Source organism: Athene cunicularia, assembly GCF_003259725.1.
Source record: "Athene cunicularia isolate RWA chromosome 3 unlocalized genomic scaffold, athCun1 chr3_part1, whole genome shotgun sequence".
NCBI lineage: Eukaryota > Metazoa > Chordata > Aves > Strigiformes > Strigidae > Athene > Athene cunicularia.
Genome location: NW_020799097.1, coordinates 81,022,077 through 81,047,979, shown reverse-complemented (window position 1 = coordinate 81,047,979; position 25,903 = coordinate 81,022,077). Strand labels below are relative to the sequence as shown.

Genomic DNA, 25,903 nt, shown 5'->3' with positions numbered 1-25,903 from the left:
CATCTTCAATGTCTCCTAGGACAATGTTTAAACCATGAGATGGTAGGTTGTTTTGAAAGGTAGAGAAGAATACTTCACTCCTGTTCAGAATTATATTGATACTCATGAACAAATTCGGGAATGACTGGTGTCCTCAGAAAGAATGAAGGAGTGTGACTGTGTATTTCTAGACCAAATATTTTGACTGGGTGTTTCTTTACTGCTAGTTGTTGCCTCTGTTGTTGGTGGCTCAGTTACCATTTAACTTCTCCACCCCTCAATTCTAGTGTGAAGTCAAGGAAATTAACTTAAATTCTCTGTGGTTTAAGCTAAACTGTTTGACACAGAGCTGGGACAGAGGTGGCAGTGTGCTCACAATCATTTTAAGTCTCTGCTGGGGAGTGTCAAGTCATAGCACTGCTTCCTGTAATCCAATATTCATATAACCAGTTCTCTTCCAGTTTCCTCCATGAAACGTCTGTGCTAGCTTTCCACTGAATACGATAGTGACCAGTGTGCAATCTTGAACTTTTTGTTAAATACCTAACTCTCTCCAGGCAGTGCTTCAAAATAGGGATAAAACAAGGAAGCTCTCTGGATGGATAGCATCTAATGCCAGTCAAAAGGAAATGCAAGAGCATGCTGGTATCTTAACCCTGCCCTGCTCCAGAGTTCACCAGTCTGACTCAGTGCATCCATAGCTCAGAATCTCCTTTTATTTCACCCCTACCATTCCACATCAAACTTTGGCACAGCTCCTAGTTCTTCTGTGTTTTGGGCTGCCTGGGTGAGAACTTATTGCAGCACCGTTCCTCATGGCTGTCCTTACTAAGCCTGTGCTTTGTTCCTAACTACTCCACGGTCAGTGGCTTCCTACCAGAGTTTGTACTGCAAGGGCTCACCCCTACATAAAGCAGTTGTCAAAGGAAGAGGATGGACTGGGGCTCATCAGAGAGGTGGGAGGGCTGCCATCATACATTACTCATTCCTGCTGTGCTGCAGGCTTTCTGTACCAGTAGAGCAAATTCTGTACTGTGCATAGCTATGAATACAGATCTGCTGAAATCACTGAGTTAGACCTGGTTTTACTAGTTAAAATAAGAAGAAATTGTCCTACTGATAGGCTTAACTTCATAGTAAGAAGAGAACTCTGGGCCCAGTTGATCTTATGAAGTGTTTTGCTTTTGACTTTAATAGTCTAGTATTTCCCTGTTACTTCATTTTAATACATTTACCTTTTGGGTGTGAGATTCATAGTGTCAATGATTCTGTCTATGGCTTTCAAAAATCTTCATTAACTTGGACATCTTGGGGATTTTTTGTGTTGGTTATTCCTGAAATAAATAGTTAAACCAAGAATGCTGTCAAGTTAAATCTTGAATTGCATGGGAGACAAAGAAAGAATACTGGCTTAAAAAAGCAGTATCGTCATGAAAACACAGAAAGCTAGGTTAGTAAAAGCATAGTAAAAGCTTTTCTTTTTCCAGGGTTGATGAGGATTTAGGTAGTGGTTTTCCTTTTTTTTTTTTTTGCAATTGACTATCAGCAACTGTCTTATATACAACTCACCACTTATATTGGAGAAATGTAGCATTTATTGAAGAGGGAAGGTTAAGGATTATTTGAAGTCAAATTATATTTTTGACACTTTCTTCTTTCATGTATGTATGTTTTCTTGACTCAACATTGTAGCAGTCTCATAGTTTTTCCTCAAAATTGCTGTGGTAAAACATCAGTACAATAGCATGTCTATGGTTTTGAGTTTTACGATATATGTAACATGGAAGACCGTGTGTTACATATGACTAAGATGAAGCAGACTGTTCTAGACACCTTTGCTGTAGTAAGAATATATACTGTCTTTGTATAACACACATTTTAGACAGTAATCCTGAAGTTTGATTAAGAGAAGTCTACAGCTGGAGAGTTGATTTGACTCATAAATATAGATAAATGTCGTAAGTGACTGATGGTCTCTGTCAGTTTGTGAAGCACTAAAAGCTGTCAGTTAAGAATAATAGGACTAATCCATTCACATGGAGGTTTCCTATTTGTCATCTTAAGTACACATAAATAGCTAAGAAAACAAGACAACACTCTTTATCTCTTTTTATACTTGTATTTATTTTTTTATAAAGTTATCTCTTTTTAATGTTCTAGAGTTGAGACTCTAGTTTGTTTAACAAAACTAACTGCAATCTGATTTCTAGATTGAAGTATAAGTTTGACAATTGGGAATAATTTTTAACAGTGGCCAAATTTTATGGGAATGGTAAAAGATTACATATAACAGAAATTACTGTTCTCAGGGCCTGTTTAACTGAACTGCACTGAACTTTAAAGTGTAGAAATAAAGGAAAAAAACCTCACCTTGTTTTGAATGTGGGAAAGAAGATAGTTATACAGAAATAGCCAATTAAAGTTCTCATAACATGCAGTAGAGTGTGCTTTTATAGATAACTGATTTAAGGCAAAAGTCTTCATGTACTGCTTTTATCTGTGTTTGGATAATGACAATCCAGTTTTCTTTCAAGATATTTGCTGTGGTGTGTGTGAGTGTGTGATTTGGTTTTTGGTTTGGGTTTTTTTTACTTTCTGTGGTGACTTAATTTACCAAATCAGAACACTTATTTTTTCACTTTCAGATAACTTCTGCCAGGGGTTATAATAGTGTTAATATTTTAATTGTTAATATTTGTTCTAGTATTGACTTTCTTTTGCTTCTGTAATTTTTTCCTTTCTTTTTTTTTTTTTTTTTTTTTTAAGCTGAGTTTTCAACATAAGATTGGTATCCTTTATTGCAAAGCAGGCCAAAGCACAGAGGAAGAAATGTATAACAATGAGATGGCAGGACCAGCTTTTGAAGAGTTCCTTGATCTGCTGGGCCAGAGAGTACGGCTAAAAGGATTTAGTAAATACAGGGCTCAGCTGGATAATAAAAGTAAGTTTGTTTCCAATGTATGGTAGAAGCTATAATTATCCAGTTAATCTTCTGCAAATCCTGTTTTGTTTTTTCATGCTCTTGAATTTAGGTTTTTATTAGTAAGGTTATATGGCAAATGAGGAAAATGAAGCATATGATAAGAGCATGTATCACACCTTGTCTGAAAGATTATTTACTTTTTCTGTGGCATTGGTAGAAGTGAAAATCAGAGCAACTTATTTCATTTGTTTACACTTAAAGTCATACTGTGTGAGTGATATTTTTTATATATTTCAGAATTTCCCCACTACACTTTAGCATCCTATTCTTAAAAGAGCAAAAGAAAAGATATATATTTCAAAATATGGAGTCATGACAAGGGACCAATTTCCTTATTTCAGCTGTACTTCTGTGCTTCTTTTTAATCAACATACATATTGAAGTTTATATTTGAGGAGCAATCAAGTTTTCTCAGTTTTCTAGTTTCTCACACATGCGCAGTAAGCCTGTTGTCATTTGGCAGTTGATAAACATTCACCTACTTAACAACTGTATTATTACCACCATTTCCTCAGGTCTTTCAGTTTCTTTAAGTGTAATAGTATAATAATTTAATTGTACAAATTTGTGGACTTTGTAGCAAAAATAGGAACTGAAGTATTGCTGTTAAAAGTCAATAATATGTTCATGTACTTCACTATTAGCACTGCTTTTCACTGCCCTTAAATTTAACTTAATACATTCTTAGTTTAATGTAGTTTTAACGGGATTTTGACAACTGATCTCTATGAGCTGTGGTCTACTTTATTGTAACATACTATTTTTATAGATATAAAGACTAGATATAAGGAAATTTTTTACAATGAGGGTGGTGAAACAGTAGAACAGTTTGCCCAAAGAAGCTGTAGATGCCCAATCCCTGGAAACATTCAATGTGAGGCTGGACGGGGCTCTGAGCCACCTTTGTTAAAAACGTCCCTACTTTTTGCAGGGGAGTTGGACTAGATGACCTTAAAGGTCCCTTCCAACTCAAACCATTCTCTGACTCTGTGATTTGATTTGCATCCTTACTTTTGCTGTAGCTTGCGTATTACATCCTGAAAACAGATTTTTTGAATATATACTGTATATGGCCTGTGTACAACAGAAAAGGGATATGTAGTACATCTTTTTAAACTTAAATCCTGCTACTCATGTGTGTATTCTACTTACTCTTCTAATCGAATAGGAAAGTTCCTTGAACTGTTAGGGATAAGTTGCCAAGAAGGAAGCTTAGAAAAGGTGTGCTTAAAGGAAATTAAGGGAAGATCATCTTTTCTTGCAAGGGATATTTTGTCTTTCAAATGGTCATGTAGATTTAAGAATCAATATGTTCCCTTATTTGCTTCTCTGTTCCTCCTGCCACTTATCCACCTGATCTAGCCTGGTTCTTAGGAATCTCTTGCATGTGTTTGCTACATCAACATCAGTCTTCATTTAGCTGGAATATATCTGGATTTTATTTTTTTTCAAAATGGTACATTTGAACACTGATCAGTGTCATAGTCATAAAAGGATTTATCTTCTGTTATTAAACTGGTAGTGACCTGATGGACTGTCATCTCCTGTAAAGCATTAGGAGAGAGACTTAATAATTTGTATTAGGAATTTTTGGAAATGTCTAGTGCATGTACATTGTGGTTGATACCCAGTGCAGATAAACTGTCCATAGGCCAATCTCACCAGCAGGAAATGAGATATGTGAAGTTGGTGATAAAACCTCATGGTTTTGTAATGAAGGGAGACCAGCTTTTCAACTCAAGAAATCTTTCACATTCTCCATCTCTGGCAGTGGTGGGAAATGGTGAAAAAAAGTGACCCAAATCCTATGACAGTTTCTAATTTATGACTTACAAGGTGGGAAAGCTGCAATTCCATAGCCCTGTCAACCTGCATAAGTACCACATTTATTTTTGTTAACATTATTGCTTCTTTGCTTAAATCCATGCTTGTTTCACTTTAATAATTCAGGCTTGATAAAGACTATTGCATCCTATTTCAGTACAGAATAATAACTCATTTTTCAAATTACTGTGTAGAAATATTTATTAACGTGCTGTGGTTGTCAGACTTCTGGGATGAACTGATAAATAGGGATGAAAAATTCAAAGGAGTAAGGGGTGTTTTGGTTTTGCTTTTGCTTTTTTTCCCCAGTCAGAGCATGACTGACTATCCCCTAATAATTTGTACATATGAAAATATATGCTGGTCTGTCAAACAAATTCGGTTTCTATATTTGCCATGCTTCAGTATGAATGTACATTGCTGATTGTTGTTGTGTACATATCATTCAGCAACATAATGTTTTACTCATGCTATGTGCCATTAACAATATTGGTCTGTCATAATATGTTCTCATAGTTTGCAACAAACAGAATGGAATTAAGACTGTTCACAAAGATATAATCTTCAATTTTATATGAAATGCGAAATATTGACTTACTATAATTTTATGTGGGTTTTTTTTTTTTTTTTTTTAATATGCCACAAGTATTACTGCATGTCTTATTTATAATTGAATAATACATTGATTTGACTGCCTGCAGGTTCAGAATAGTGTAATAATTTCATATCTAGCAGCTACATTTTTAGTAGGCATAATGTTTCAGTAATATTTCTTGCTCAGTTTTTGTAGGATTCACATTTATTAAGTTTTTTTCTATTTTTCATATATTTGACTGTGGGTTTTTTTCTTTAAAAAGTTAATTTTAAAAAAATTGGTCTGTTTATTTAATATTTTGTTAAGTAATTAATTGGTCCATTTCTTATGGAATATAGAATGTAGAATGTTGTGGTGGGTTGACCTGTCAGGCAGGTAAGCCCCCATCCACTTGCTTGCTCATTCACCCCCCAACAGGATGGGGGAGAAAATCAGAAGGGGAAAAGAAGGAAAAATTTATGGGTTGAGATTAGGACAGTTCAATAAGTGAAGGAAAGAAAGGAAAAACACAAACACCAACACCACCCCAAAAACCACCACCCCACAACAATCAACAACCCTCCCCCCCAAAAACCAAGTGATGTAAAGACAATCACTTGCCACCTTCCATCAGCAGAGGGGTTCCCACCATGGAAAAGCTCCCCCCAGTCTAGTTTTATTGCAGAGTATGACATTATATAGTATGGAATACATCTTTGGTCAATCCGAGTCAGCTGCCCTGGCTGCGTCCCCTCCCAAACCTTTGCACACCCCCAGCATGATCGCCAGGGTGGGGTGGGGGACAGTGTGAGAAACAGAAAGCCCTGATGCTGTTCAGACACTGTTCAGCAATAGCTAAAACATTCGTGTGTTATCAACACTGTTTTGATCACGTATGAAAAACATAGCACCGTATGGGCTGCTATGAAGAAAATTAACTCCATCCAAGCCAGACCCAGTGCAAATGTGAAGAACATGTGGAATATATTAACTACAAACTCTTTGCTGCCCTTCTTTAGTGCTTTTTTAATGGCATGCAATTCTAAATCCCAAGATCAAAACCCAGGAAAATTAGAGGAAACTTTACCAATTCAACACTGTATAATTTTTTTAGAATGTGTTTTAAAACATCTCCATCTACTATAAATTAAGCATTAATATGTTATTATTTGAACATTAATATTCTCATTTGTAATTTAGTGATGTAATTTAGTTATATTACGGATAAATTGGATTATGTTTGCATTTAATTTCCTTGTACCTGTAAAGAGGGAAATGAAGGTGAATGGGATTGAGGAAATGCTGCAATTTTATATCTACAGAGGAATAGTGATGTTTCGCTTTTGTTTGATATGCTTTTCTGAAAACCAGAAATGTTTCATAACTGAAAAAAAAGTTTAGCAAATTTTTCCTCAAACTTTGTGAAATGAAACTAATGTTTAGAAAGGAATGAGGTGCAAAAATGTCAGCACAGATATATTTTTTTTCACTAAAATTGTTAGCAGAGTAACGTTTGTAGTAGCAACTGTTATGTAAATTTAATCACGGTGGGCCTTAGTAGATGTTCAGTGAAGCATCTGTTGAGTTAGAAGATTTCAGCTTGCTTAGTGTAAGGGACTACATTTCAGAAGAAAAACTTGCTAGCTCATTCCCAAAGGCAAGGTGCTAAATCAAAAGTATTCAGCTAAGTAGGATGTTCTATTAAGAAAGCACTGGTTTAAGGGTAAGGAATTGCCTCTCTGTAGTAAGTATTTAAAGACACTGTTTTGTGAAATGTCTGTTCAAGGTAATTTGACTTTAATATCTAATTGCAAAAGGAGTCAGGAAGCAGGGTTGCTGAGATCAGTATTGTTCAGGCAGATACTTGTATTTCACAAGATAATTTATTTCATGCTACGTCTTCAAAACTCTGTCTTTCTAAAATGCCATGGAAAGGTTATAATGGAATTATATTTTCAACAAAGATATTAATATAGGGGAGTGCAATAATACGTGCTTTCTTCTAGCAACATTTAAGTAAGAAACTTCAGTGGAAATTATGCTCCCTATTTCTTATCTAGCTGTAATTTATATTGCATCAATATTAATAAAAGAAGTTAAGATTATTATTATTATACAAAGATAGCTGATGAAGCCAGTTGTAACGTGAATCTGTTCGAAATTATACACCTGCATAAATATTTTCAGATCAAGGGCTGCAGATACAGTATGGTTACTGCTGAATTTTACAGTTATGTGTATGTTTATATACTTTTAACTGGATAACTAACATGGCCAATCAATTTTCTTTTGGAATACAGTTATTATTTAAAACAACCCCCCCAAACCTTAAAGAGTGTGTGGAAGAGTGTACCGGAGAATGTTTATTTGTGTATAAAATACAAAATTATATTTTAAAAATGACTGAACGTGGAAAAAGAGAAGAAAATTTGATAGTTGTCTTGACTCATTAGCATGTTCGTAATCTCCGGCTTTAAAGTTAATTGTACTTACTTAAATAATCCATACATATTAAAGAATGTAAATGAAAAGGATTAATTTATGACTAAAGAGTAAAACTCATCTAATTTGCTGTAAACATTCTGAAATGATAACTCTATTAATAAACTTAAATAAAATAAATGAAAATATTAAGTAATATCATATATGAAATGTATTCTATTCATTTTAAAAGATCTGAAAATTCCCAATAAAATGATTTAACATTGTACTACAATGTATTATGTTTTAAAAATGTCTGTTCTGCAGTATGGTGTTAATGTCAGATTTGACATAGCATTGTCAATTTATTTTTGGTAAAGTATGGGATTACTCAATTGTCCTTATTAATGTTTTAAATAATGAAAATACATATTACATAAAATTATCCTCGGGTAGCTAAATCTTTTTTCTTTTTTCATGAGATGCCAAAATATTCAAAAATAGGTCATTTAATCCTCATAGACAGAAAACTCTTTGGACAGTTTCTTGCAATACTCTTTTGGGTCATAATATGAAACTAAAAAGTAGATGATTAGCTGATGCAAACTGGGTTTGTTCTACTGAAAAAAGTTATGAATGACATTAATGGATTTAAATTGTAACATGCAAAGACTGGTATTCTAAAAAGTACTATGAATGTTCTGTTTTACTGACCTTCTTGTGATTAAATTCATTTTCAGCTGATTCAACAGGAACTCATTCCCTCTATACTACCTATAAAGACTATGAGTTAATGTTTCATGTATCAACAATGCTTCCATATATGCCCAGTAACAGGCAACAGGTATGGTTTTTAACTTTTCATTGTAGTTTTACATTATAAGTCTTTGACATTGAGGGGTTTTTTTAAAGTAATACTGTTTTAAAACTTAATTATTTTATATGAAGTATGACTGAATTGTATATTTTTTCTTGAAATATTGTCAAGCAATAGAAATCTCATAGGATTTTTGTATTATATAATGCAGGAACTTGTCCTGTCTCCCCCATTTTGTATTATTAAAAGGTAATGTTGCCTGTGCTGAATGAGTTACTTTCAGTTCAGACTGGATATACATCTTATGTATATTTTAACATTGAATGGACTGAAGCTTGAAAATAGGCATGGTTAAAATATGCATGTAATAAGATTTTTAGAATGATTCCACTTAATCCTTATATTACAGATCTTGAAATGTTTATTAATGTGTCATCTTAGTAATAAATACTTAAATGTGTCCTTCAAGGTGTCTGGTTGCGAAGACAGAAAACTGCAGTATACTTAATTTTATTTCTGGAGAATTCACTTTGTTTATGTAATAATTCAGAATATCTTTAAAGCATTAAGGATGGCTAAAAACCAGCACAGCATCCAAAGTGTGCAGTGCACCAGTAAGGTTACTTTGTCTTGCCTGTCTCTGATGTTTCTTGCGATTGAATTTAAAAGTACAAGCACATTTGGTATAATATATCAACATTAACACTTTAAAAAAAAAAAAAGTATTGCTCTTATGTCAGACTAATGATAATTTGTAACTTTCTGTGCTACTACTGTACATTTTTCTGGGTCTGCAAAAATAAAAGTTGTATTTATTTATTTAGTTTTAGAATATTATCTCATTGCTGTGCAAGATTTCAGTAATTTTGGAGGGTTGTCATGAAAAAAGGAAGCTATCTATCTCACTCTTTTTGAACAGCATACAAAAGATGGTTACTGATTGTTAAACCATATGTGAGTTGTATCTTTCATGTCTACCCTATCAGTAGGTCGTGTGGGAAGAAAATAAGATGTGTCAAGGCAGTAAGAAAAAGATAAAAGATTAAAATTCTTGAGAAAGGATAAATGAAAATTGAAATGGAAAAAAATATATAGTGTATTTATGTATTTTAAATAGTCAGTGCGTAATGTTCTGAACTGTTTGAAGAGCTGTTTCAAGTGAACAGTTAAGTAAACTGCAAATTTTACTCTATTACACTCAGGATTTAGATGTGGTTTAAAGAAACTAAATTAGGACTCAGAAGACAAACTCTTCACTATATGAATAATATGAATGTTTAGATGACTCACATCTTAAAATGTGTAGATTTCAGGAGACAGAATGTTCAGCTGTATCACACACTCAACTGTGCTACTAGCTAGTAATCAAGGTATCGGATCATCATCACTGATTTGAGATTGTTCTACTTCTCTAAACTTGCACTTATACCTTATTACAATACAGGGTTAATTTAGTAAACACACTCAGAGTTATTCTGTCTGTAATCAGTCATAACAATCTTTGACTGGAAAGGGAAATCTTTGACTGTTAATAGGGAAAACTGTACAGTATTAAGAAGATATAATACACTGAATGAGCTTGCCTTAAAAGGAAAAAATTAGTATTTTCATAGCTAATCACAGGCACTGACAGTAAATATGGCCTTACTTGGAGTTTATTACTTTTGTTGTTGTCTTTTACGATTTTCCCTTGTTTGTGAGAACAGGATATCCTCTTGCCATGATCCACTAATTTTCATAATTGTTTGCTGTTTGTCAGCTTCACTGCTGTGTTGCTCAGCCACCCTCTATTACTGTCCTTTCAATTCTTCCTGTGCCTTCCTTTCATTCTTGTCATTTCCTTAAGTATCTGTCTTTATAGTCAGGTGATGATTCTTATGTACAGCAGAATCTTCCAATTTTAACTCTATTGTTTTCCCCAGCAACAAGCACTCCTTTCCACAGTGTTTTAGTAAGCTCTCATAATTGTCACTCTAATGGGTTCAATATTTAGTAGAAGCACCATGTTGTTATTCATGTCTTTCTTGGGATCAGAAGAATGTGTCAGTTTTTCAAGTTCAAGTAGTATGCCTATCTGAAGACCTACCACATTATTTTTTTAGGTGCTGGGATCTAGCAATATTTGCACAGAAAGGACACTGTCTTAAATGTGACAAGTGCACCCAAATGACTAGAATTTAGCCAGCCTTAATGTGCAAAAGGGATCTATAATAATTTGTTAATGTTCTATTACTGTTAAATTCCAAAATACATATTGAAGTGTGAAATGTATCAACAATGTTATTTCTGTTAAGCTAGGATAAAATTCGATTAGGTCTTTTTCCTTGAGACGTTTTAGATGCTGAAGACCACAGATACAGTTGCATCAGTTGTGCTCAAGGCAGAGAGAGACTTACAGGTGCTGTGGAATATGAATGTTGTTTGTCTCTTCAGGGTTCGGCTCACTAATTCTACATACTCAAGTAAGGAGAGGTTAGACCCCATGGTAATTTTCCTCTTAGGTTATATTAGCAATGAAGACCCCCATTCAATAGTTACTTTTTGCTAGCATATTGTGTATGTACTAGCAATGAGCTTATTGCATCCTATCCCTGTCTCCCTTGTTTGGTAATGACTGGGCAAGGTATCAAGTTACTCTTCATCATCTAGGACTACTATCTTCGATAAGCAAGCACCGAGCATTGCTTAGATTCCAAATACCTGTGAGCCAGAAATAGGCCACACCAGAATTGTTTGTTGCTTCTTCCAGGACATAACTACGCCCTGCTTGGTCCCTGATCAGGACATCCCTCTAGTTTTAGAGCCAGCAGGAGATCCAAAGAGCAAGGTAATTTTCATTTTGGCTGCAACATAGGCTGGGAACTTTCAAGTCAGCTGCTCCTTCCCCAGGACAGAAAAGACTACCAGCCCTGGTGTGGCCAGTTTCTTTTCCTTTACTGGCCTTTTATTCCAATCATAGTTCAAGGCTTTCCCCTTTAAACTTTACCTTTACGGTGTCCCTTTCCAAATCATTCCCTTGCAAGTTTCCCATTCACACATTTGCAGTCTGCTTGTGTACACATGGTCAGACCTGATTAATCCAAATCAGTTCAAATAATCAGTTTTCACCTGATTTAATGAAAGCTTAAAAATGAAACAGATATGCAATAATGAAATAAACTTGAATTTAAGCTAGTGTTAAAATGGTTGGGATAACAAGACGTGGTTATACCAAACTCGGTTTAACCAGATCTGATGAAATATCTTTTGTCATTTGTCTCTGATTTTGGTACTGGTTAAGAATACAAATTGAAAATAAAACTTCTGAAACCACTTATTTTAGAAATCTACAAAAATAAGTTTGAATATTTTCATATTTGACTCTTAACATTTCATCGTTTAATTGAATGAAAAATATATATCACTGCTGTTTCAACAAGAATTCCTTGTTGTTTTGCAGTTTGACTAGGTAATTAAAATTCCACAGGAGTGGGTAGATTTTTATGGCTGGGGATAACCTATGAATATGCTGTTTTAAGACAGTACTTCTGAGATGCATATCTGAAAATTAAGAATTGAGTATTAAAATCTTGAAATTAATATAGTAACTATTATTTGGTATACATAATTTTAATTAATGGATTCTGCTTTTCTAACATTTTTCTTACCGGACTCCCCTTTGCATGTGTTGTATTACATAAAACTTCAGTGGTTTCCTTTTAGCTACCTATTGTACTTGATTGGGTTCAATTTCAAATTCTACCATGCCAATTTAGACTGATACTAGAATGATGTCAGAGTGTGTTTGATGTTTCCTTACTGTAAATAATTCTCTGTAATCTGTGCACTCTGTTGAGAGTTCCTATTGTGTTCTGCATTGGCATGAGACTCTTTAGAGTATGTTAGAAAGGCAGATTAAAAAAAAAATTAATAACAACCCCCCCCCAAAACCCCAAACCTGAGCAGATCTCAAAATGGGAGAGGAAGGGGAAACTGCGAATCTGAAAAAGGAGGTAGAAGTTGGGAGGAAAATCTAGGTTATAGAATGGAATCTAGAAAAGGGTTTCTTATAAATCTTTTTGCTTAGTTCCAGTTTCCTTCAATTCCTTTTTCATTTTCAGTATGCTATCCTTTATCTCACATTTCCCAGGGAAGTATGTGTTCCCTCTTTCTTTTCCATTCAATATTTTATTCTTTTCCTATTCCTTTATCCTATCCAGAGCACTTCTTTCCATCTTCCAGATCACCCCAGTTTACTTCTCTTCCCTTTCCAAGTTCTTTGCATTGTGATACTCTGCGCACAGCTACGACTGTGCTTTGCCTTTGTGTTATGTTGAAGTTCACTGACCACTTATGCATGACAGTTATTTATAACAGTGTTACACTGATTATATTTTAAAATGTTGAAGAAGTCAGTAAGATCTCTGCAAGCTTGGTAAGGTTCTTAAAAATTATGACCTGACTTTGTATTTTCTATTTTTGTGCCTCTTAGAGGTTTAAGCTCTTGAAAGATAGTTTAAGAATAGGATATGTGAATGCCATTATTTTGAAAATACTATTTTTGCTAGTAAAATTTCAAACATTTCAAAAAACTTACCTCCTATTAAGTGACTGCTATTCTTGCTTAAGCAACCTGGTGGCAAGCAGAACCTCCTAAAGAGGTCTACAAAAGCAGAAAATATTCTTGAAAACAATGATTGTCTTGAGAAATAAATATAACTTTAAACAGGACGTTGCTTTCTAATTTTTATAATTTTGTTCTGTGGAAATGTATAGGCATAGGCATAAACCACTATAGCAAGAAGGAGTAATTGGGCAGTTAGTTTTATAACAAAGGCAGAAATGAATCACTTTGTACCTCATAATTGGAAGGTTTCTTACAAATTTAACTGTGGTGTAAATTCCAACCTGAGAGATAATAATAACCTCTAAACATGAACTTGTGCTTCACTACTGTGATCTAATAGTATGGTTCACTAGCTCAGCAAATTAAAGTATACCTGACACACGTAGTTCTGTGATCAGTTCCGTGTGGTTTAGTTGTTCTGTAATTTGTATGCAACAGGATATATATCTTAAATTGCTCAAATAGCCAGTTATTTTGATTTCAGTCTTAAAAACTTGTAAACTTGACTGACCCACATGACTTATACCAAATAGTATTTTCTTGTTTTATATCTGGTTTAAAGTTTTATCAGAAGTCTTATTTCTTTAATCTGCATTTGGGATTTTGATTATATTTAAAATAATACAGATATACTGAGTGCTTTAAAATTGTGGCTTAGGCCCTTCATACTACCTTTAGAACAGCATCCTTTGTGTTATTTTAGGAGATATAATGAAACATACTTAAGGGTCTTAGGCTTTAGCATGTGCGACTTTGCTTTTTTTTTTTTTGGTAGCTGAATTACTAATTTTTAATGGAACTGAAAATAGAAGTAAATAGTCTTTTATTAAAAAGATTATGTTATGTAAAATCAGCTTGATAGAGAAATTTATACTTGTTCTGTCATAAAGTTTTCAAATAAATTTATTATTGTATCCTTTTTAGTTAGACATGAGCTAAGGTCAGTCTTTGAGTGTCTGTATGCTATTAGTTTTCAATGCAGACTTAAATGTAGCACATGCTAGACTACTTTTTTCCATCTGTTAATATACACAGATGTTTTATAACCAAGGTATTTAAGAAAAAAGTGTAAAAAGTTTGAGAGGCACTATATATTTTCATGAGGGAAGTGAACATCATTTTACTGTGATTTTGGGGGGGAGAGAGAGAAGTGATCCTTTATTGCTGGACACGTTTTGTAGTTTTTGTTGAATTTTAGCCTTTAACAATGATTTAGTACTTTAAATTATTCCTCAAATATATTTTCATGATAAAAGCTACCAATTACAAGAGTAACTTTTTAATTAATGAGTTTCTAATATCTATTGTTTCTCCATGAGTCTCAGCTCTGTCCCTCAAGTATGCAGTTGTTAAAACTGGTGATGAGTATACGTGATAGATCTATTTTTAAAAAAACTTAAGATCATAATATTAATGACAACAGTTAATAAAAATGCAACATGGAAACATGGAAAAAGAAGATTTATTGGGAAAGAAAAGCAGTATTATATTTTTCATATAGAAGCAAATGTTACACTGCCAAGAGGGAACTGATGAACAGTTCTCTGGATAGTGAGAAATGTTAAGTGATGTAACATGTTTCTGTGGCTAAAGTGATGTGCTAAAGTAAGAGAAATATATTTTTCTCATAGAATAAAGGAGAAATGAGCAGAAAAAAATGCAGAACTAGTGTGGGGATGCAAGAAAACTCACTACTATTTTTGTGAACTTAGCCCACTATCCTGTCCCTCTTTTTTGCAGTTCAGTCCAACATCCTTTATCTGTAGCTATCCAGGATATGATTAATCAAAAGCTAATTCTGAAAAATAAAGCTTCATTTATTTTGGTTTTGGGGTTTTTGCTAAAATGAAGGAATTGTGATTATTTTTTTTATAACTAATTTTTCAATGCATGTTTCTTGTCTAGCTGCTAAGGAAAAGGCATATAGGAAATGACATAGTTACCATTGTCTTCCAAGAGCCAGGAGCACTTCCTTTTACTCCAAAAAATATTCGTTCCCACTTTCAACATGTATTTGTCATAGTCAAAGTGCATAATCCTTGCACTGAAAATGTATGCTATAGGTGAGTAGAGCCTTATAACTATTTAAGTTTGTTGTTAAGACTACAATGGAACTGCCTCTTCTAACACTTTTGTATTTCCTAGAGATACTATATATATAGTTTTAAAATTTCTGCTACATTTTCTGTGATTTTGAAACCCCAGTGTCTCCCTTACACACATCTAGAGTTACGGGGCACAGTTTGTAGACTTAAATGGGTAAATGAAAAACTCTGCTGATTTCTAGGCACAAAATGGGGATATAACTAGTTAGTGAAAATCTTTGCAGACATAGCAATACAAATTAATCTAGAATCTGTATTGCACATTTCCTTTTTCAAATAAAGTGATTTAAGATAAAATATTTTAGAAGGCTATTAACCTGTGTAAATCCCTGATGTGACAGTATGTCACTGGGATGAGTCATGGCCTTTAAGCACATTAATGAGAACTTTTGGGGAAATTTTAGATGACCTTAAATCTTGCATTTAAGTTATTGCATCAGGAATTCTAGCAAGATATCTGGGGTGGAAGCCTACTTCTGAAGTGACTGGGAATTGTGACAATAATGTTAGGGACTTGAAGCATAATGGTGTAGATTTAGCATGTATAAATGTTATTAATTTATTGTTTAGAATGAAATTAAAGTACATTATGAGATCAGGTCATATTACTATCTTTTAGCTGTCTTTTAGAATTTAAGCTATCTTTTAGAACTTGATTTTGTTTCAGTAGCTCTTTTGCGTTTAATAATACATGACATTTCATAAGTTACATTTTTCTTATTACTAAATAATGTCTGTCTGTCATCCCAAATGTGACTGCATTTCAGTCAAACTAGTAGTAGCTGTACATAGTTTGCACAGTATTTTTAATCCTTTTTCTGTTGAAATACATTATGTAGATATCAATTGTTGGTATAATTGTATCAGTGAGAAAGTATTTATTTCACAACTTGCTGTGAACTGTCCATATCAAGTATTGCAGGTATTTTGAAAACTTATGAACATAGAGTAGGCAACTTAAACAGGTGCAGAATGCTCTCATTATAAACACATTTGACACCAATACTTTGTCTTCACACTTCATTGTAGCAACATGTCTGAGGATTAAACTGAATTCTGTTTCTATTTATATATTTCTTAGTTTTAAGATCATGCAACTGAGTAACAGCTGAAAATGATAGTCAGACTTACATAAAAAAAAAAAAAAATTAAAAATACTTTTTTCATTTATATCTCACAAAGCATTTTTATATTTCTTCCATTAAAGAAAGGATGCAGTGACACCCAGAGAAATCATCCTTGATATTTTTTGTGTTAGGAAGATACATTCATAATGTCTTTTATATATTTCAAAAAAAAAGCCATTTTAAATCAGACAGCCCTATCAGTTTTCTATGGTGTGTCTAAAATGTCTGAAAATTGAGATGTGAAAGCTGAACCCAACTGTGTAAATGGACTACACAGAACACAGTTCTGCTTATCATCTGGGTTTTTTTTAGGAATCAACCACTGTATTTTTTCTTTCCATTTCTAGTGTTGGTGTTTCACGATCAAAAGATGTACCTCCATTTGGTCCACCCATTCCCAAAGGAGTAACTTTCCCCAAATCAGCGGTCTTTAGGGACTTCCTTTTAGCCAAAGTTATTAATGCTGAAAATGCGGCACATAAGTCGGAAAAATTTCGAGCCATGGCCACAAGGACACGTCAAGAATACTTGAAAGATCTGGCAGAAAATTTCGTTACCACAGCTACAGTGGATACTTCAGCAAAGTTTAGCTTTATTACTTTAGGAGCAAAAAAAAAGGAAAAAGTTAAACCAAGGAAAGATGCACATCTCTTCAGTGTTGGAGCGATTATGTGGAATGTAATTGCACGAGATTTTGGCCAGTCTGCTGACATTGAATGTCTCCTTGGAATCTCCAATGAGTTTATCATGTTGATTGAAAAGGAATCAAAAAACGTTGTGTTCAACTGCTCCTGCAGAGATGTTATTGGATGGACGTCTGGATTAATGAGCATCAAAATATTTTATGAAAGAGGAGAATGTATTCTTCTGTCTGCAGCAGATAATAGTACTGAAGACATCAGAGAAATTGTTCAAAGACTTGAAGTAAGTACAGTTTATAAAGTGGAATTCCAAATTTTTTAATGAAGAGTTAGTTACTTATCTACATCTCCTTTGAGATATAATTACAGATGTCCTGTGTTTATAATTCAGGAGTGTTTTCAGTCTTCAGGGAGCATTACAGACAATAATCGCCACAACAGCATATGGGATAAGTGCTATCAACCCATTTTCAGGGATGAGGAATCTGATACCAGTAATCTGATAGACTTGCCCAAGGCCATGGATGATTTCAGTGTTGAAATCAGGATTGAAAGGCTAAGCTTTTGTCTTCTTTTGCTGTAGCCTGTTTTCATATCACACCTTTGTAGGTAGAAATAGACCTTAATTTAAAAATATACAAAAACTTAATGTGTAAAATACACACACTTGGACTTTTTATAATAACCCATGTGAATAATAGCAGAAAAATTTATATAAGTGATTCTGCTGACTTGTTCCTCTGTACTGAGCAACTGCAGGAAGTAAAGAAAACTAGACCAATTAATGCCAGTTTTTACAGCTGACTGGATAAAGCTTTTCAAATGCTTGATGACCCTGTTAGCACAACTGTCCAATAACTATTTCAGTCAATACAAATGAACTGACAGGAATGCCAAGGAAAAGTGCTGATGCATCTAATTCATGTGGTTATGCTTTGCCCTTTGATCGTAATTTAAGTGATCTAGATGGTCTCAGTTTTGTTTATATTAGAAAGCCCAGTACTGAAAAGAAATCATTATGCTTGCCATTTTTACACTGGAACAGTTGGATTGCAGCTGATGTTTTAGAGCCTCTGTAGTCCTGCAGTCACATTTAGCATTGCTCAATATCATGCTCTAAATAATAACCTTTTTCTTCCAAAGTACAATTAATCTTTCATTAGATTAATGTATTTAATCTCTTCTTTCCACTATTACCATTTTCACTGATGTCTTCAGTTTCATTTTCCTTAGATATTTTCCTTCTGAAAAATAGAGTACGCATAGTTCACTCCTATTAAGTACTGTTAAATGAACAATAGGTATTGCTTAACACAGATGGAAGACAAGATTTAAAGTTCTAGTGAAAACTTCTGCTGTCATCAGTGACGACAGTTTCTTTTGTTGTTTTTCACTTTGGTTTTACAGAACATGGAAGTATCCAGTTGCTGAGGATGGATCTTTAAAATTCACTAACTAAAAACACAGAATGAAATAGTTATCTATATTTACTTAAATAGTACCTCTTTTTTTAGTGTCAGATTTTGGGTTAAATGATGACAAATTGGCTTTCAGCCTCAAACATTTAGCATCAATTACTGTCATGTTAACCCAAATATTAGCTTCAAGTATCTATTCCAATGAACTCTGGCTGCCTTCGCTCTTTCACTGCCACCTATCCAACTTTCACATTGCTTAAAAGAATTAGCTGTCATTATTTGTTTCAAAAATTTCAATCTCTGTTTCTTACCTCATATTTTTATCCTTTTCCTCTGGTTCTTCCTCTCTTTTGAAAGCTGCCTATCAATGTTATTCCCTAGTTGTTTTATGATGTTGAATGCTTTCTAAACAGTCATGATATACATTTTGATATAGAAGCTCAGAGATGACCATCATAAGCACTAAAACGTATTTAAAACTCTGAATGCACACTTCATATGCACCCTTTAAAAACCTTTTAAGTGACTCAGAACACAGCTAAGGTCAACAACCACATGTGCCAGCAAATTTTAAAGACTAAATCTCAAATTGTGATGTGATATCAAACTTCAGTGACCAGATGATTAACCCTTTTCAGTCACTAGTAAAAGCATTTCCTAAAACCTGTGAGTAAAATGTTGCAGTTATTAAATGAGATTGTCAGAGAAATAACTGCATTTTATTCCCTGGGTTTAAATCATGCATATGAATAGGAAACCTATCTGAATATTCAGATAAAGCAAAGATATGAAAAGCTGAGACTGAAATTTTGATTTGAATGAAAAAGATCAGTTCAAGACTAAAAAAAGAGCTGGGATTTGTCAATCTAGTCCGCTCTGTATTTGATGGGGAGGATATATAATGATATAAAGTAGAAAGAGCAGCAAAAGCAAACTATAGATTAACTTGATGAGCTGTGTTTGAAGGCAGAAAAAGCAGTTGTTCTGAGCTTTTGGATAACAGACAATGACAGAGTGATATAAGATTAAACAAAAGCCCTGCGTGGATCTTTAGACAAGAATCTGACTTTAAAAAGTCTTCACCTTCTTCATGGGACTTAAAAGATCTCTGTCTTTTAATTTCACATGTTCAGTAGAACAGCAACCAAGTAAGCAGAATGACCTATTTTGAAGCGGAGCAGCACTATATTTTATGTGACATTACTATGTAACACACAGTGTCACCTTTTAGGGGATATACTTCTGGAGGACTTGATCTGGAATCCTTTCCATTGAGAATACATTGATCTTTGGCAGAAATGTTTGTCTTCCTTCTCTTTTAACCTTTGAATATTTAACTCACTTGAAGAAGAGATTTTGAGTGCTCTGAGTTGGGGAAAACCATATACTTTGGCTGGTGCATTCATTCTGTAGTACTCTACAATTATGACATAATGACAAAGAGGTCTCTGCCCCCCAGAAGAATATTGTGTAGTTTCATAAGGATACAATTCCATCCCTCACCTGGGCTCCTGACTAATAGCATGTTCTACTTTTCACTGCATGACTAAATATTGTATATATTTTAGAAACGTGTGACAGAAGTGTAGGGAAACTAATAAAGAGCTGAAAATTTCATTTTCACTTATCTAGTTCACAAATTATGAGTCTTGTGGAAAACTAATCATGACTGAAGATGAACCTCAGAACTGAAAAAAAAAGTTAAAGCTTAGTGCTTTCAACATGCCATATAGCTCTAATACTATATGCACAGTTATAAACACAACAGGAAGTTCTGTTTAAAATGGAAAGCTTCTAAAAGATACTAAAATCTCAGAGTTGAATTATGACAAATAGCTGGGTTTTTTTAATAGGAAGACCCAAAACACGATTTTGTAAACAAAACCTCCAGAGTACATTTTGGACATCTCAGGAATGACTTTCACATTTTAACTTTGAAGCCTACATCTTCAGAAGTAACTAGAAGGTTTATGAAGTCAAAGTGCTACAGTTTAAGTAGCCTAAATTTGCCAGGCAACGATTCTCAGAATATCAGATCCTTGCAAGATCTTTCTCCGATGTTTCACTGCTCAGTTAAGATTAGCCCTTAATAAATGGGGGCTAACTGTATTTCATTACTTTGAGTTTGCTGCAGGTTAATAGCATGAGCATGGACCAGCTCCCTCAGATCAGCAAGGTTAGAGTAACTCATGGGTTTGTGGCACTTTGTTCTCATGTGTGCAAATTCTATTTTTTTCTGATGAGTGACAGATAATCATATAGAAATATTCTCTAAAAACAATACTGCTTTAAAACTTACTAAGGCACCACTGACCAAGTTGCAGACAGAATAATACTCCAAAGCTTTTCCAGTCAGCCCAGCCATTGGACTGGGAAGGGAGTAGAAGTTAGGCCTCTCATCCCTGACTCTGTAACAGACTTGGACAAAACATTTGTTTAACAGGAAGTGTAAAAATGAAGCTATGAAATTAACTTAAGGTTAATATTTGCTATGAGTGAAGTTCCTTTGTCCATGATGGAGACGTACTTTCATAATAGTTGCCAGTGAAGGAGACAGTCCTATCCATTCTCTGCCTGCCAACCCTTTGGAACACTATTTTAAAAGCCACTCTGTTCTTCAGCTGTATCATATCTCTGATCTGTCTGCATGACTGGACAAGTGCTAATGTGATACAAGGGACAGCGTAGTGGTCATAGGGTCTGAGATCACTTTAAACCTCCCATGGAACTGCACCAAGCCTACTGTATCTGACTTGGGTATTGAAAGGAGTGGTTTTGTCACAGCTTTACCCAAAGTGCCAACATGTCGTTAGCTGCACAGTTCTGCTCCCTCACCATGCAGCCCTGAATTAGCTTGGGTTGTGCTTCTGTGGGAAGCACACAACTAGTGAGCTAGGCTGCCCAGATTCTGGCTCAGATAGACAATGGAGGAGGAGAATAACTCTTCCAAAATAGCCTTCTGAATTAAGCTCAAGCTATAAAATAACCTTTGCAAAGACCTATCCTATACACCTGACTATACAGACACTAGCCTCCTAACTTAAGCACCTTAAATTAGATGCCTGAAGTCGAGTAATGCATGTATTTTTGTAATGCATGCTAAAACCATCTGTAAACAGTGTAAACACCCTTGTGGAACAAAGTACACTGTGGAACTGCTCTTAATGCAGTGTGACCTTGGGAAGATCCCTTGATCTGTACCATAACATATGCATCTTTAAAGGGCAGATACTTGCCTTGATGGAGTGTGAGATCTTTGAATGATATGTGTTATGAACAAAGATTTTTGATAATGTTGTTTCACAGTGGTTAAGTTTTTGTTCTAATTATACTAATGGAGCTAAAATACAGACTGCTTTTGTGACACTGGCAGAAGGGAATGTTAGGGTAACTCACAAATTTACCTTGTAATCTGGACTAGTATTTGGCCTTCTGAGTCTGGTGCAGTATCCCAGCATACACACTTTTGTATGACTGAACAAAACTGTTGAGAAGTTGTTACACAGAAATAAGTCTGCTTAGCAAAGTCTGAACTTGAAGGATTTTGGCTACTCGTGTAATGATAGAATTACTTTTCATTGAATATGAAGAAAATAATTTTTTTGTTTGTAAACTTCCTAGTGACATGAAAACTTATCCTGTTTTAGTGATGTCCACATCTGGACATGGTGGTCATTAGGAATCTGACAGGGCAAATTAAATCAAAACTATCTTCATGACTATGCTTCTTGAGGAAGAAATGCTGCTAGAACTCAAACACTTCACTCAATTTGGCTCATGTTATATCTCAAGTTTAATACTGTCTAATACTGAAGAAAAAATGCTTGCACACCTTCAGTCAGTCAGCCAAGAATGCAGCAACTGACAGGACAGCATTTTGCTTGCTTTGTGTTTTGAAACTAACGCAGCTGTTAAGTTTTCAATAAGATGTAAATAGTATTGTGTTGATGTTGGGCAAGAGGGCAGGAACTCAACACGAGTCAGCTGGTTGCTCTGGGGATCTAAGATTTTTAGCATTGTGAAATGTTCGTTTTGTCTTATTCAGAAACCTTCATTCAACCACAAATGTTAAAATAATTGTTTGTATTAGTATATTAAAGATACACATAGCTTTATTGTGTTTGAAAATAGATCTGTTTGTGTGTCCAAAGAAGTGAATGCCCTGACAATAGTGTAACAATCTGATACTTCTTTAGATAGTGACCAGAGGATGTGAAACCACAGAAATGACCCTTCGGAGAAATGGGTTGGGCCAACTTGGATTCCATGTGAACTTCGAAGGGATAGTGGCAGATGTGGAGCCCTTTGGTTTTGCATGGAAGGCAGGCCTAAGGCAAGGGAGCCGCCTGGTTGAGATCTGTAAAGTGGCTGTGGCAACTTTGACTCATGAACAAATGATTGACCTCTTACGTACATCAGTGACAGTAAAAGTGGTCATTATTCAACCACACGAGGATGGAGCGCCTAGAAGGTAACAAGCAACAGTTCTCAATGTGACATTTGTTTTTTCTGTTGGTTTTTGTTTGTTTTGTGGGGGGTTTTTTGTTTTTTTTTTTCCTCTGCTACTGCTTATATGATGGCTCTTTTATTGGAGGCCCCCAGGAAATGGATATTGTCTCTCATGTTTGGTGACAATATTATTGAGTCTCTTTTGCCCAAAACCCCTATTGACTTGTAATAGAAGATAAAATGGGATCCTGTAAGAAATTTAATGGAGAATTTACTTTCATATGTCTTTGAAAGAGTAAGAAGTAAACTTTAGTGCATCATGACTGAGCTGTTATGAAAGCTGATGTGACTTCTTTCACAGGAGAATTTTATATTTTAATACTAAATCTAAAAATTGGGAATCATTCTCTGAAAACTGTACCTTGTCTGTCTTTGACATTTCTCTGACACCTGAGTATTGAAAAATATTTGTTTTATCTTTTCTTATGTTGAAATTTTAACAAAAGTAATGACATACTGAGTTCTGGACATATATGGTACCAAGTCTTGGAGTTCTCCTCATTTTATACAGATATCTAATTTAGTAATATTAAATAGGGGATTAGATCAATGAAATAATCAGTTAGAACAAAGAAATCCTGCTGCAACATGAACTAAATGCTCATACACTTGGAAAAAGACTTTAATAAAGATTGTTATACTGACTGTACCATTCAGGGATGAAATGCAGTTTTCTTTCTTCAGTATTCCTTTTTTGGTGACAGGAAGATTTTTGTTCTTCTCTCTGTTTTTAAATATTATTAGGTAGAGAAGAAGTAGGGAAAATTTAAAACTTTAAAATAATGTGATTTAATTTCTCACATACCTTGTCTAGCTAGGCACTGTTAAATTGGCTTTTTCTAAATGAGAACTGTACCAGAGTAAATGGAATTAATTGTCTTCTTGTAGAAGGCCAACTTTAAATCTCCTGTTGATTTTTAATTTAACAGAAAAAACATTAGATGTGTTGCTTTTGGCAAGACAACAAGCCATAAAATTTTACGTAGCGTGCAGTACTATGAAGTTGGTGCCAACTGTACACGAATACTGTTTAATTGGTGGCAATTCTCCAAGTAGTCATTGGCCTGATGAATGACACAGAAGTGCCCTCCCCTGCCTCAACCTGCATGTTGATGTGTTGGGTTCCTTCTGAGGAAAATGCCTGTGAATGTAGAATACCACCGTTTTGCTTAGTTGGATAGAATTTGCAATTAAGCCTCACTTTGCTTAGCTTTGCTATTCTCACCATCTGCTTCTGGGTATGAATTTTCACTGGCTTGTTTGGTATACATTTCCAAGCTGTTTACAGAATATGAGCCTAATGAGCTGATCCTATTATATTGAAGGTAAAAACGTGTATTTTATAGGTCATGATGGAAAAATACATACTGTATGAATTGTTTATATCTTCTTTGATACATTTTTAGAAATAAAATGTTAAAATCCCAAATCAGTGTGATACATGGCACTCAGTCTATGTGTAGGAGGAGTTTTAAATGAGTGCCACCAAACTGGGAAAAATCTGCAAAAGCTGTTCTTGTTTATAAATTTTTTGCATTTTTAAAACTGTGTGACTAATTACTAAGGAAAATGAATTTTTTTAAACTGTGTTTCTATTCTAAAATATGAAAAACACCAAAGCATTTATGTTTATGTTCTTTTCAGCCTCATCTCTAGTATAAAAAAAGAAATTGTCATTAATGACTCTTTCTCTCAAATAACAATTTCTCCCTGAAACAGAAAGCTCCTAATTTTCCCCTTTACATCAGCAAAATCTGATTAGTGATTTTGATTGCCTAACTTGAAAGGGATCTAATATCCAGAGAGTTTTGAGCTTGCCTTCTCCAAATGTTCATAATCTAAACAGAGCAGACAGAAAGCAATATACTTATCAGGTGACGAGACTGAGAGTTTCCATTGTCAAACATGACCTATGACATAATTTGTAAAATATGTTAATGAGCTGGGGAATGAGGAGAAGGCAGAAGGGTAAAAGATAAAAGTAAAAAGTAAAGGAGATAAAAAGTAAAAAGTAAAAAAAGAAAAGGAGAAGGAAGATAGTCTATCACAGCTACTTACTTGTTAAAACTTGTACAAATCCATCTCCCTGTCTCCTACTCAGTTGCTTCTCTCAGCCATCTGCAATGTCTTATCTTGCAGAGTCATAAAAACAGAGAATAGTTGAGGTTGGAAGGGACAAGGGACCTCTGAAGATCATTGAACCCAACCCCATTGCTCAAAGCAAGGTGAACTAGAGCAGGTTGCCCAAGGGCATGTTCACTGGGTTTTGAATATCTCCAAGGATGGAGACTCCACAACTTCAGTTCCAGTGGTTGATCATCCTTAAAGTAACAAATATTTTTACTTAAATGGAATTTCCTGTATTTCAATTTGTTCACCTTGCCTTCTGTGCTTTCACTGTATATAAATCTGAAGAGTCTTACCCTGTTGTCTTTTTTACACATCACCCCATCAGGTATTTATATATATCCATAAGATTCCTCCTGAGCCTTCTCTTTCCCCGGCTGAACAATTCCAGTGTTCTCAGCTTCTTCTTGGGTTTCAGATGCTCTGATCCCTTTATCATCTTTGTAGCCCTTTGCTGGACTTGCTCCAGTATATTCATGTCTCTCTTGTACTCTGATATCTGGTTTACCCAGAAATTTACAGGCAGTAGATTTGGATGTAGAACAGGAGTATCTGGAGAACTATAATCCACTTCACTTTCATTTGATGACAAGAAATGTCACTGTCCTTGAAGAATCCATATGTGGCTATATAGGATAGAATCAGGTCTTTGTGAGTGGTTTCCAACATGTATCTGTGAGCAACAGTTAAGGCAGGTGTGTCAGCTCATCAGGAGAGAACTTTTCTACTGTCAAGTAGTCCTAATAATTATCAAATAACACTCAAACCAGAC

The 25,903-nt window shown here is 34.6% G+C and overlaps 1 protein-coding gene across 3 annotated transcripts in view; it reads left to right on the top strand.

Annotated features, from left to right (window-relative positions):
- SIPA1L2 (signal induced proliferation associated 1 like 2) overlaps positions 1 to 25,903 on the top strand; it is a 120,185-nt gene that overhangs the window by 46,997 nt on the left and 47,285 nt on the right. For 2 of the 3 annotated variants that reach the window (XM_026844914.1, XM_026844912.1), the window contains exons 5-10: positions 2,746 to 2,920; positions 8,522 to 8,625; positions 11,348 to 11,425; positions 15,110 to 15,267; positions 16,784 to 17,360; positions 22,692 to 22,966. In XM_026844914.1, the coding sequence (XP_026700715.1) occupies positions 2,746 to 2,920; positions 8,522 to 8,625; positions 11,348 to 11,425; positions 15,110 to 15,267; positions 16,784 to 17,360; positions 22,692 to 22,966 (1,367 nt within the window). The remainder of the gene's footprint in view (positions 1 to 2,745; positions 2,921 to 8,521; positions 8,626 to 11,347; positions 11,426 to 15,109; positions 15,268 to 16,783; positions 17,361 to 22,691; positions 22,967 to 25,903) is intronic. The other variant, XM_026844913.1, reaches the window with a different exon arrangement.